We start from the raw sequence: 13,335 nt of genomic DNA on the forward strand, positions 1-13,335 counted from the left end.
GGCTCACTGTAGCGTAGGATGGAATAGTCTAGTGGTTAAGGTGTCGAACTGCTGATCAGAAGGTTGCCAGTTCACATCCCAGGTCCACCAAGCTGCCATTGCTGAGCCCTTTAGCACGGCTCTTAACACTCAATTGTATAAGAATGAATCCTTGTAAAAAATGTAAATCCTTCTTAATCCTTGTAGATGTACAGCATGTATGTACTTATTTCTTCTGCTCCTCGCTGCCAGAAAAAAAAAAAGATCAAGCTTTTGGAATTTTGGCCCATATTGTGAAGATTTGGTTAAGTTATTTTTCTCCCTTATGCCATAATGATTTCCTCTGGATTAGATCAGCCGTCCATGATAAAATAAACTCTTCATCATTTTTGCAACTACAGTATATTTATCCTTGTATCTAAGATTCCTGCACATTAGATATCATTAAAATGACACCATTCATTAGTTTCAATTGTAAAAACAGGTACTGCAGCTTGGGTTCTTTATATCTATCCATTCTGGACCCAGAACAAACTAAACAAATAATTGAAATAGGAGTATCTAGGCCAGGAGTTGTGCATACAAGATTTAATGAGCATACTTTAATTAACTTTACAAGCTGGATGTGTAGCACTTTTAGGGTGCTCAAATTAGATACACTCCCCGTATAACAGGAAATGTGTGGTACTTTTTTACCACTGAAGTACGGAGAAGTACCTTAAAAGTAAAATCAATATCTTTAAATGAATGACTCTCGGAGCATTTGTGTTTAAAAAAACATATCAGCACTACAGGTAATATTCTGTGCTACTCTGAATACTTAGGTTTATTCATTTTTTTTAAGAAGTGGATGTAGAAATCCAAGAGGAGTGAAAACATGAAGAATCTGCTGTGCAGTGCCGTTCTCACCTCTAGTTTTGTCTGCTTGTACCTCAGTATGTAGGAGGGAGCTGAGATCAGGCAAAGATGGATGAGAGGAGCTATAGATAGTTAATAAAGATCACACTACTTAGCCCAGCGGTGGATACAAGGTGTACACTGCAAATCTCAAATCACTGAGTGCTCATTTAGTGAGCTGTTTTAAATGCTGAGCCCTGCAATTCCTGTAAAGGGATTTGCCTGGATTCACACCTGCTCTTTTTGCATGGTGGACATAATAAACCTGTAAACATTATAATGTTAATCCTGTGCTGTTTACTTTAATTACAGATATTTATGTTTCTTACTTTAATGCTATTCATTCTTTATATCAAATGCTGTGATGCAGTGTATGTGGATGACAAACACAGCTATAAGTATTTCTGGCAATGGCCTGTTACTTCAGTACTTCAGTAATTCAAAAGATTGGATCAACAATCCAGATTACTTAGAAAAGCCATACAAACGGAGAAACAAACAAACTTGCACTTTTCCTAAATGCTATTAAGTTAATGTGCATCTGGAACCATTAATGGCCAAGACTGCTTTCAAATTAGGTAAATTGGTGCCGTGGGTGCTGAAAATGCAAGTACGAAGTTTAGTAATTGGTGACTTTCAGCTTTTTCTCTATTTAGTATAAACTTGGACGTTTTAATCTTGGATCAGGTGGGTCTAGATTTGATCTTATTTGACCTATTTGAGTCTTAGCAACTAATGAGTGAAACTGACAATAAATCAACTTTAACTAGATTAGAACAAGGCTTCTTACTCAGTTTGTGAATGTTGATGGGCTCAGTGGACATGCCGTCTCCGCTGTCGCTCAGAGCACAAATCTGAATGATGTAATTATCATCGGCAGGAAGGATGAGCTCCACAGATGTAACGTTAGTGGTCACTGTATTAATCTCAGTATGTCTGTTCCTTGTGTAAGAAACCTGTACAATGGGACAACAAAAAAAAAACATTTTAATTGCAATCAAACCAATTCAGGTTTTAATAAGTCAGATGCGCTTTATTATTATCACCACAGTTGTATGAGCTTGTACCACAGAGCTGTTGAATTTGTGTGGTAAAAAAGTGTGAATTCTTTATGTAGAACAGCACAGGTAGTTCAGGCTGTAACATGAATGACAGATTAATATCAATGCATTCGCTCTAATATGTTATTGTTTCTATAGTAACCGCTCATACACAAGGTCCAGTGCAGCGGACGCTTTCATCTACTATCTAATCTACAAAAATGTAAGACTAATATTAAACAGCTTTCTGCTGTTTAACAAAAGAATTTCTTACAATTGTTCAGTTGGTTATGTTCTTTGTTAAGAGACATGTATTTAACATGCATGGATGTTAAATTAGTCTTAGGTACACGTTCTATTTAATGACAGGCTGTAAGTGTGTGTTTGTGAGAGAGAGAGTGTGTGTGTGTGTGTGTGTGTGTGTGTGTGTGTGTGTGTGTGTGTGTGTGTGTGTGTGTGTGTGTGTGTGTGTGAGTGAGAGAGATAGAGAGACAGACAGACAGACAGACAATGGGGTGTTTTTGAACTTGATCACATTATTATATCAGATATTTAGAGTTGGTGAATTTCATTCATTCATTCATTCATTCATTCATTCATTTTCTACCGCTTATCCGAACTACTCGGGTCACAGGGAACTTGTGCCTATCTCAGGGGTCATCGGGCATCAAGGCAGGATACACCCTGGATGGAGTGCCAACCCATCACAGGACACACACACTCTCATTCACTCACACAATCACACATTACTGACAGTTTTCCAGAGATGCCAATCAACCTACCATGCATGTCTTTGGACCAGGGGGGAAACCGGAGTACCCGGAGGAAACCAACGAGGCACGGGGAGAACATGCAAACTCCACACACACAAGGCGGAAGTGAGTTGGTGACTTAATTCAGCTATTTAAGTTCCCAAGTTACATGACTATTTATGCAGGAAAAGTGTATGTACGGCCCAAAACATGAATTCAAGCAAGACAAACTACAATTACATGAAACTGTCAGACAGTAGCACTGGATTTAATGCTGTTCCTTGCTCAAGCTAATATTGCAAAAGAAAATTGGGCAAAAGTCCAGAATTAGAACTGTGCCTAAGAGTCTCACATTTGTTTTTAGCAAACTCCACCACACTCATATAAATACTGTGAAACTGTAAATAGTGCTTAAGACCAATATCTGAAGTCTGATAACCAATTGAGCAATCTGGTGTTAGCCCTTCAGTAAGTCCATGTAACATAGATATTACCAAGTAGAACAATTTTTAGATCCTACTCACGTTTGCTATAATCCAGAAGCCTGAAACTCCTTTTGATCTTTTTAACTTTATTGCATGGTCATTATTTGATCTTTTGTTGTTAGAATACATGAACGTACCTTATACCCAGTGACCTCTGACTCCATCTCCATGGTGACCACCGGGTCCCAGTGGACAGTCAGCTTTGAGTCAATGAGATTCCACTCCACATTCAATGGTGGTTGTCCTGGCGCTAAGGAAAAAAGACAAATCATTGACTGATTTAATGCTTAAGCATTCATGTGCAAAATGGTACTGCATATATGATGCAAATAATAACCTCGCTCTAACTACATTAGCTACCGATACATGCCGATATACTTTTCCCTGTCTTATTCTTTTGTTCACAATGAGGATCTTTTTATTTGATTTTTTTTATTTCCTATGTCTGCCATTTTTTAGACTCTCAGGCAATTACCCATAGATGTTGCCTACAAATGTTACCATTAAGATTGTCAATGTCTGATAATATGTCAACGTGACAAATTTTGCATGCCTAGAAATAGTGCGTATTAATGTTAAAAAAGAAGCCTTACAAAGATGAAATGTCATGCAATAAAACGAGCACGCTAAATGTGGATTATAGGTTATACATGCTGTATTCATACCACAATTTACTTTGCTATTTACTTGCTTTGCTAAACATGCTATAGTATTGTGATAGCTAGCCAATAAAGGAAAGCATTCTGTCCATCCAGAAAGCATTCTGTCCATACAGTCATGCAAAAAAATAAAAGAGTTTCCTTTGAATATGTCACAGGAAGCAATTTGACCGATGCTAAGTGTGAACTGAAAAAAATACTTTGAGGAGATGATGAGGCACATGTGGGCATAAATAGACAGATTAATTAAAGGGAAAACCTAAAACAGGTGAGAAAGATTATGACACATTAGGGCAACAACCAGTGACTATACAGGGGTGTAGAAATGACATGACTCAAACAGAACACATGTGGCAATGTAAACAAAGCAAATACATAAAAGCAGGGAACAAGGCTGACATGAGTGCCGTAAGCAGTGCGACGGCTCACAGTGCTCGGGGCGAGGGGGAGGTTTGTGACAGAATATAACTCAATCCTCATCACCTAGAGATCTTGTGGCTATATAATCACTCTTGGACAAAAGAGTTATAGAAAACTGTAAGCCCCACTTTTCAAAACAACTGGTTCTACTAAACCTTTATTTTTCCAAAAAAACAACAACAAAAAAACATTGTGGTTTTCACCCAATTCTGGATCTAATGAGTTAAAGCAGAGTCTTGAACCATCCTCAGCAAGCTGGTACTGCACATGGCATCCTGGCTGAATCTGACTGGCAAGCATAATGTCTGCCATACATCACGGTTTCAGGGTGTCTAGTGTTCTCACTAAATCAGGCTTCATGCTGATGAATTATTTGGCTGTTTTCTGTGTTAAAGAGCTATTGTCTGTGTTGTCCATGAAGCCAAGTGCTGTATTGTGCATGAGGATGGTAGATGTGGCTCATAAGATCGAGAAGTTCATGGATTCATCCATGTTACCTTAAAAGGCAATGAGAATTTCCAACTCCTTATGCTAAAAGTTAACCCCGGAGCCAGTGTCCTTGATTGTGACCCTGATGTTACCAAACATAATCCTTTGCTTTTAGACCAAATGTCTCAACAACCTCCCAGGTTTTTTAATATGGCTAGACGGCTATAACATAGTGGCCAGAGCTGTGAAGTCCTGATAATATTTTTGAGGTCTTCACAGGTTCTTCTGTTTCAGCAAGTGTGTGATATAACCCCGTCAGTGACATAGCTTGCCTCTTGAACACTTCTCTGAGAATTGCCTTTCTTTCCTGTGTTCTCAATTTGGAAAGGTCTTGGTCTTGGTAGTGTCTCAATTGTGTTGTATTGTCTCCACTTTGATATGGATTTCACTTGTAGGCGATTCAAAGCATTTTTTTAAAATCTTTTTTTATAACCTTCTCCACTATTTCATCTCAAAGGTTCACCAGCAGTTCATTGGTCCACATAACAGCAGGACTAATCTGATATCCTGTTTTAGCTGTGAGACCACCTGAAGTGATATTTATTGCACAAGTCTACAATAAACAGGGCACAGGTCCACTTGATATGAACACTGTATATGTTGTTGCTCACAGAAATTCAATACTAGTCCTAATTTAGACTTTTCTAATAAAGGGTGTGAATAATCATCAATTAAGCAGCTTTTAGACTTTTTATTTTTATTTTTTATATAATTCTGACAATTGATTTCTTCAAACGGAGCGAAAAAATATCTCATTCTAATATACTTAAATTTCAATATGACAATACAGCAAAAGTAGAAAAAAATCTATATGAATACTTTCCAGAGACACTGTATACAGTATAAAGACAAAGGTTCGTTCTTTTGACATTACTGTCTTTTACTTACGAGACTTTTTGGTGGTGATGTTAATGGTGGGTGTGCGTGGCCCTGTTCCTGCTGTGTTGAAGGCGCTCACTGTAAGGAAATACTGAGTGTACCCCTTCAGGCCACTGATGTTCACTTTGTACTGATTTGCAGACACTCGCACCTTCCCCATGGTTTCTGGCTTAGTGTCATCTTCCCAGTACATGACCTGTTTTCACACAGCAGAATAGAGAGCATAGTTTGGCAGGAACATTTTTGACAAAAAAAAAAGTACTGAAAATGTAGTTTATGCTAAATTCAGACCTATATAGAGTAAAAGTTTTCTTGATTGGTAATCGTCATGCGCTGACTGTTTCTATGACGCTGCGCACAAAGGAAATTGAATGTTTTCATGTTCTAGGAGACACCTGGTGCAGCGTGGGTATACCCATAGTGCATTTCAACATGTGGGTGAATCACTTTCATTTAAGAGGTCGGAAAAGACATACCTCATATCCCAAAACTCTTTCGGGAGAGTCAGAGAGTGTCTGCCAGCTCACTTGAAATTCAGTGTCAGAAATACTCCGAGCCCACACACCCCCTGGCATTCTGCTGGGCTCTGTAAGAAAGGAAAACACCAGAGAGGACCATAAAAAAAAGAAAGGTGAGAAAAACAACTGGGAACAATCAGTAGTGTCGGCAACAATTCTCACAAAACACAATACTCAAATGAGTCTGCAGCCAAACAGACATAAAGCCTTCTGATTAAAACTGTAAATGCAGCTATCCTTTAACTTAATCTGAAAACCGATTGGCAGAAGAGAACATTATCAGAATTGAAATGAAATTCGCTCGGTGACAGGTTATTATCAGCCTGTCAGCTTGTACTGCTTTAACCAATATCAAACTGCCTATTAAAAAACCCTCAGTGTCTTTCTAACTTCCTTCCACATAATTAACTTACATGATCAGCATAGAGTTTATCTAACCTTTACATATGCATTACCTTTAAAACAAATTAATGACATCATGGACAAGGATATTCTGGGTATGTAAATACACTAATAACAGTAAAAACACAGTAAATGCAATATTTATGAGAGCAAATATAATATATGACAAGATTTTGCTGAATTCTCTTTCACTCACTGTTGCTCAACTAAAATTCTAAAACCTGACCAACGCAGTTTATTTTCCTGATTGCAGTTTTCCGTCTTGATTTAGAATTTAAAGCACAGCATGACTATCACATCGCTATGCAATATTTTTTCGAGGATAAAAGACTAATGTTTTGTGCTTCACACGTTGTCTGTGAGTAGGTGGCACACTGGAGATTATTCATATAATGTCTTCAAAAGTCCAAATAATAATAGTTCAATAATAATAAGGTGAGATTACAGTGCATACTTCTATTTTATACCATAATAAGGAACGTATTAATGGTAAACTTAAGGCTATGTTGGTCTATCGGTATGGTAATCAATCAAATAGTTTCTGAATCTTTTGAGCTGAAAAAAACAAACAAACAAAAAGAACACATTATTGTTGTTAAATAAGAAATGTGATGTGAAATGTGAAATGTGAAAGTTTTAGGTGTAACATAGATAAAAATACCTGTATCTGAGTGTGATGAGAAAAGTACAGCTTGTACACTCACCTTCCTCTGCTGAGAACACTGTGGTGACAGGGCTGAAGGGTCCCTGGCCTTTCACATTGTACGCTCCCACTTTCACCGCAAAAGGAGAAAACGGTGCAATGCTCTCGTTGCGGTAGACATAGCGTCCTGGTGCTGATGTCACAACATGTGTCCACGTTAGCTCGCCGAGCAGCCGCAAAGCAATGATGTAACCAAAACCGTCTCCATTTTGCAGCTCCTCAGGCACAGGCTGTGTGGAAAAATACAAAACAATAGTCACACTAAAATACATACACCATGTTCACAATGTAAGCTAATCTAGAGCTTGTTGTCGCTTGTGGAAAATGCACAGTATGACAAGAAACTTGTTTGTAATGAGAAGCCACTGCAGAAAATAAATGGCATTATAGGACTCAAGGGTCCAGCTGGAGAATGGGTCTAGCTTTGGCTGGGGGTAATAAACACTGCTGTTCAATTCCATTCAATTAGGTGAAACCATTAGCTCACGCAAAGGGACTAGTAATATAGACAGATGACTTACCTCCCACGTTATTACCAATTCAGACTTGGAGCCTCCCCCACCGCCAACATTAGCTGGTGCCGTATCAGGAACTGGGTACGACAAAACATTTTGCATTGGGAGCAGGAGACACATAGACAATGGCACCTGCCTATGCTTGGTCCTCGTCGTGATTATTCAATGACTCTTTTTTTTCCTTCCTTTATTTCGAACCACATTATCTTGCACCATTTACAAATCATATATGTATGCTTTTTGCTTTGATATGCACATTACATTTTGGTAAGCAGATAACATTAATACAGCAATAAAACACAGTTTATTCTGTTTTCATATGATGATTTACATAACTCATATGATGAGTTACATTTTTTAATATTCATGAAAGACACTAAGGTAAGTACATAAACAACGGTGTTAAGAAAATAACATCTAATATTGTTTAAATATTAATCTTCGTGTTAGATCACAGTATCGCAGCGTATAATTTTGTCAGTGGAATATTGGGACTCACCTGCGTCCTCGGTTCTGGTCTTGAGTGAGGCAGGGCTTGGTTCTCCTACGCCAACACTGTTCCTAGCCAGCACACGGAACTCATACTCCACCCACGCATTCAGGTCCACTACTGTAGCAGTCAAAGTGTTCCCATCTATCACCTCAGGCACTGAGAAGAGATACATAAGACCTAGCTTAGAGAAAATGACCATGATTACCAGAAACTGCTACAGCAAGAACAGACTCAGTCTAGAATGCCAGACACTGTCACTATAGCTACAATTCATGTTCTTTGCAATGCAATTCAATTCTATTTGAATAGCACTTTTTAATAGACATCGCCACAATCGTTTTAATGAACACCGGATGGAGATGTAGATCGCTTAGAGATGATAATGTCAAGGAAAAACTTATTGAGACAACATTAGGAAGAAACCAGACTCAAAGGAAACCTAGACTCTTTTGATTAAAACTGAATAGTGTGATTATAAATCATTTTGTATAACTTCAGTATGTTCAAAAAGTATTAATCGCTCAATGATTATATCTCCTTTTGTTATATTTGCATTGGATTTTGTCTTCTCTACTAGAAGCTCTACAGAAATAATATTAAAGAAGATATTTAGATGCCCTCGGTATTACTGGTGAATGCAAAACCTAAAGTTAATTGATAATTATACAGCACTCTCAGAGTGAACACAGCTTTGATTTGTCTTTGAAAAATTTGACTTTGGCATTTTCTTTTTTTACCTCAATGTAGAGATCTCAATTTAGATGGACAATTTTGGTTAGATGTCACCACTCATACGCTCAGGGTTGGAGCAATTTAATGACTCATACAGGTGAAAGCGAATGAGCAAAAAAAAAAAAAAAAAAAACAATACAGATGCTGCAATTAAACAAACAAACAAAAAGGTAAAAAAAAATTAATAACATGTAAAGGGAATGGAACAGAAAACAAAGAAGGAACACAAACGTATGGAAAATCCAAATTGTAATCCAAAGCATGTATCACAACAGTACTGGGTCGAACAGGGCAATCATGTGCAAGGCAGGAACAGAGTGGAAAGAAACTGGAACTGTAACTGGAACTGAAACTGGCAGTGATAAAACTGGAAAATAACAGGGATAAATATCTTATTAACGCAAATGGCAGAAAACAAAAGAAAGAAACAAAACTTCAGCGTATATCTCTTCGTGAACAAAAGCACACACAGAGCTTAAACAGGATAAATGTACAGATACAGTATAATGGAGAACAGATAAGTATGATCAAAAGTCCAGTGACTGAGAGTGTGGGAGTGCTTGTGGCTCTGTAGTCACCATGTTTGATGTAAAAGGAGCTGGGATGTTATGCACTGACACTGGACAGAAATGTTTAGGTCATACCACAGACTTTATGTTGGATTTAATTTAATTGGATTTTTTTTACCCAAACATTTACAAACATAAATATTTTTTCAAGCCATTCCTTTTCTGCCCTGTGCTTGTCTGTTGGTACACATATTTTTACCCTGGCCAGAGATTTGCTTGAGTGTTTTCTGCACCAAACGTAACATTTTGCTTTTAGACCAAAATCTCTTCCCGAAAGCTTTCAGATTTAGTCACATTCCTTCCAGCAAATCGGAGGCAGGCCTTTATGTTAACATTTTTCAGAAGTGGCTTTCTCCTGGCCAGTCTCCCATAGAGGCCAGATCTATGAAGAGACGTTGATATTGTTGAGGTCTGGAAAGGTTTTTTTCATTTTAGCTTTTGAACGCTTCTTTGACAATTGCCCTTCTTGTATATGCTCTCAATCTGGAAGAATGGTCGGATTTCAATAGTGCCTGGGTTGTGCCATATTTTCCCCTTTTGTTAAAATACACAAAACACATTTCTTCCAAAAAGTTTCAAAGCTTTGTTGAACCTTCTTCATCTTTTTCCAACTTCATCTTAAAGCACCATTGGCAGTTTTGTGAGTGCTCAAGAAAATGTAAATGGATGAAATGGGGGCATGGAAGCCTTTATTATCACCACATATACGTTAGAGCACAGTGGAATTCTTTCTTTACATATCCCAACTGGGGAGGATGGGGTTTGTAGCACAGGGGCAGATATGATACAGTGCCCCTGGAGCCTTGCTCAAGGGCCCAACAGTGGCAGCTTGGCAGTGCTGAGGGCTTGAACCCTGATCTTCCAATTAACAACCGAGAGCCTTAACCACTTGAGCTACCCCTTCTTTTTTGTTTGTTTTTTGTTTTTTTAACTAATTAAAATTAATAGTCCTGATTTAGACAATAAGAAGAAGGAGGGGCTGTTAAACTTTGTAGACTTTTAAAAAAAAATAATTTTAAAAATGTGTTTCAAACAAATCTCTTCCAATATGCGTCATATTCACGTTGGAATATTCACTACAGTTTGAATTCTTTCTGAAGACACTGTACACTGTATACCTTAAACTCATACGTTCAATCCTAAATTTCAGTTCTGTTGACAGATCATGTCCCTAACATAACAACATTTTACGAATTAGAGCCAAACCCAAAGTTGTGTGGTGTAAAATTGGTCATTTTCATTTAAACCAAACAGAAATAAATGCAGTCATCAATTGTAAATGAATTTAATGGAACATTTGCTGTTGACCTCCAGTGAAAAGCGTAATGCATTAATACGATGAGCCACTTACTGTATATTTTGTCAAACAAGATTTCATTACCTGTATTCACTGCCTGCCATCCCACAGTGAAAGCTGTTTTGGTCTGGATGATGTAGCTGAGGATGGGGCTGCCATTGTCTTGTCCAGGCCTCCAGGAGAGCTGTGCTGTGCTGTCTGTGATCTCCTCTACTGTTACAATGTCTGGAGCTCCAGGGGGACCTGACTCAATTCAACAATTTAATATTTCATTTATGACTTCATTCATTTATTCATCAAGGGGTAAAGATTTTTTTATCCCAACTTGGGTGAAAGCTAGGATCAGAGAACTGGGTTAGCTGAACAGTGGCAATTTTGGATTAAAGGTTAATGGCAAATAGCAGCAGTCTGGCAATTTGGGGATTTGCAGTCATTAAGCCAGCTAAATAATCTACAGTTAACCTAAATAACAATAAAACCCAGGATCTGTCAAGAAATACACTCATCAGGCTGTAATATTGCATTAACTGGCTTATCAAAAAGAACACTAAATAAACAATAAACACCATCATAACTGATTCCATCATTTCAAACCCATGATATGAAAAACTCAAACGTTCGTGATTTTATACAGACTACAATAACATAAATCTAGAGCTCCATTATGATATGCTAAGCTGCTGTACTATTTCTAAGCCTCCTTTAACCTTTTGAACTGCAGATGTTGACCATGCTGTGCTAAGATTAATTAAAAGGTATCGATCGTCCAAAGCTCATTAGCGTGCTATGATAAACATCTTAGACAGGTTCCTCTAATTAACTCATACTAAAGGAACGAAACGCATACAGTAGATCAATTCATATTACATGGAGAGCACAATTAAAAAAACAACTTAATTAAAACAGGCACTGAATGATTAAGATACTCATTTACCAATTAAACATATTTTACTTGCAACATATAAATATAGCTACAATGATTAACATTCTGACATGCGAGTAAAACATTTAAACATAATATTTATTTATAGTATAGACTATTAAATATAGTATAATATATAAGTCTAACTCTTTCCTTATGTGATGCAATTGTGTGTGTGTGTGTGTGTGTGTGTGTGTGTGTGTGTGTGTGTGTGTGTGTGTGTGTGTGTGTGCATAGGCAACATGTATTGTGCAATATGTATTTTTTTTACCTTTTACAATCAAAATGGCAGCTGCAGATAGACTTTCTACATCTGTGTCGATGACACAGACATACTTCCCGGCATGTTTCAGTTGAATATTGCGTATCATCAGATCTCCAGCCACCCCCTTTGTGTGCAAACACACACACACAAACACCCACACCCACACAAACACACCCACACAAAGAGAAACACACACTTGCTAAACTGTACAGGCATAACTAAATATTATGCAAATAAGTATATCTAACATGCATATTCAGAAGACTGCACACAGACTTAAATAATGTGCATGAAATTTACATAACTGTCAGTGTAATCACTTTTAAAAAACAGCAATAATTTCAGATTGAGAGAAAAAAAGTGTATAAGTTTACTATAGTGTTCAAAATGTCTGTCCTGGATAAACATTCCCCATGCCTAATACTGCACCGGATCCAACTACTGAACATAGAATATAATGGGCTCTAATTAAAGCTTGAGCACAAGATGTGGAGTGATTGGATGCAATGTGCAGACAGCCTGAATTATACCACAGTGCTTGGGATGAATACAGATTCACATGGGTGCAATTAAACAAATGTGTTAATTTAATAATGATAAAGAAGCTGGCGTGTTCAGGGCAAACGAGCAGTAGCTCTGAAAAGCAACTGGAATATCAGCTATGATATAGAGGTCTGTATAACCGAAATGGAACGGACAACTTGCAAGTAGTGGTCGTGTTTATCAGGCATTGTTGTAGCTAGTATTTAAACTGTAATGTTTTCTGAATACTTAAATATTATGAGAGAGATAGACCCGTCTCTGGACAGTGACTAGTACTTGATACACACATCAGCCCATGACAAGTGGCAGATTCACCATAAAGCATAAATGCTCTTAAACAAATGTACATGTAGTACAGAGAGTACAGCCTGGAGTACAGACCTGAACACTGGTACTGTTGCCAATGGAGCTGCCACAAACACAATCCTTTTCACAACCCTAAAGGGGAATTTCTGTGGTCTGCTTATGTTCTGTGGCCTCAGTGATCCATGAACCGTGGGCCATATAACAAATAACATTGTAAAATATGTTCTAATCTTTTGCACTTTACAAATACGCAAACATCTAAACAGCAACTGTTCTAAACATCAATGGTCAAAGGCATACAGATGTCATGATCTGAATTACACTGATGTGTGTGTGTGTGTGATGTTTAATCGAATCAAACATTATAGTCAAACCTCTAGGCAATAACAGTCTTTATGGCTTCAGAGGATTTAGAAGAATCATTAAGCATTAAGAAATTAATATGTATTTTGAGCCAAAAGTAAGCCTGC

General features: G+C 37.6%; 1 protein-coding gene across 2 annotated transcripts in view; it reads right to left on the reverse strand.

Annotated features, from left to right (window-relative positions):
- The window catches only part of cntn3a.2 (contactin 3a, tandem duplicate 2), a 69,719-nt gene that overhangs the window by 7,247 nt on the left and 49,137 nt on the right, over positions 1-13,335 (reverse strand). For both annotated transcript variants that reach the window (XM_047806768.1, XM_027144646.2), the window contains exons 14-22: positions 12,023-12,140; positions 10,914-11,072; positions 8,238-8,387; positions 7,745-7,815; positions 7,225-7,453; positions 6,077-6,186; positions 5,610-5,796; positions 3,291-3,403; positions 1,667-1,832 (exon numbers count right to left, since the gene is read on the reverse strand). In XM_047806768.1, coding sequence (XP_047662724.1) covers positions 1,667-1,832; positions 3,291-3,403; positions 5,610-5,796; positions 6,077-6,186; positions 7,225-7,453; positions 7,745-7,815; positions 8,238-8,387; positions 10,914-11,072; positions 12,023-12,140 — 1,303 coding nt within the window. The remainder of the gene's footprint in view (positions 1-1,666; positions 1,833-3,290; positions 3,404-5,609; positions 5,797-6,076; positions 6,187-7,224; positions 7,454-7,744; positions 7,816-8,237; positions 8,388-10,913; positions 11,073-12,022; positions 12,141-13,335) is intronic.

Source organism: Tachysurus fulvidraco, chromosome 23 (assembly GCF_022655615.1).
Source record: "Tachysurus fulvidraco isolate hzauxx_2018 chromosome 23, HZAU_PFXX_2.0, whole genome shotgun sequence".
NCBI lineage: Eukaryota > Metazoa > Chordata > Actinopteri > Siluriformes > Bagridae > Tachysurus > Tachysurus fulvidraco.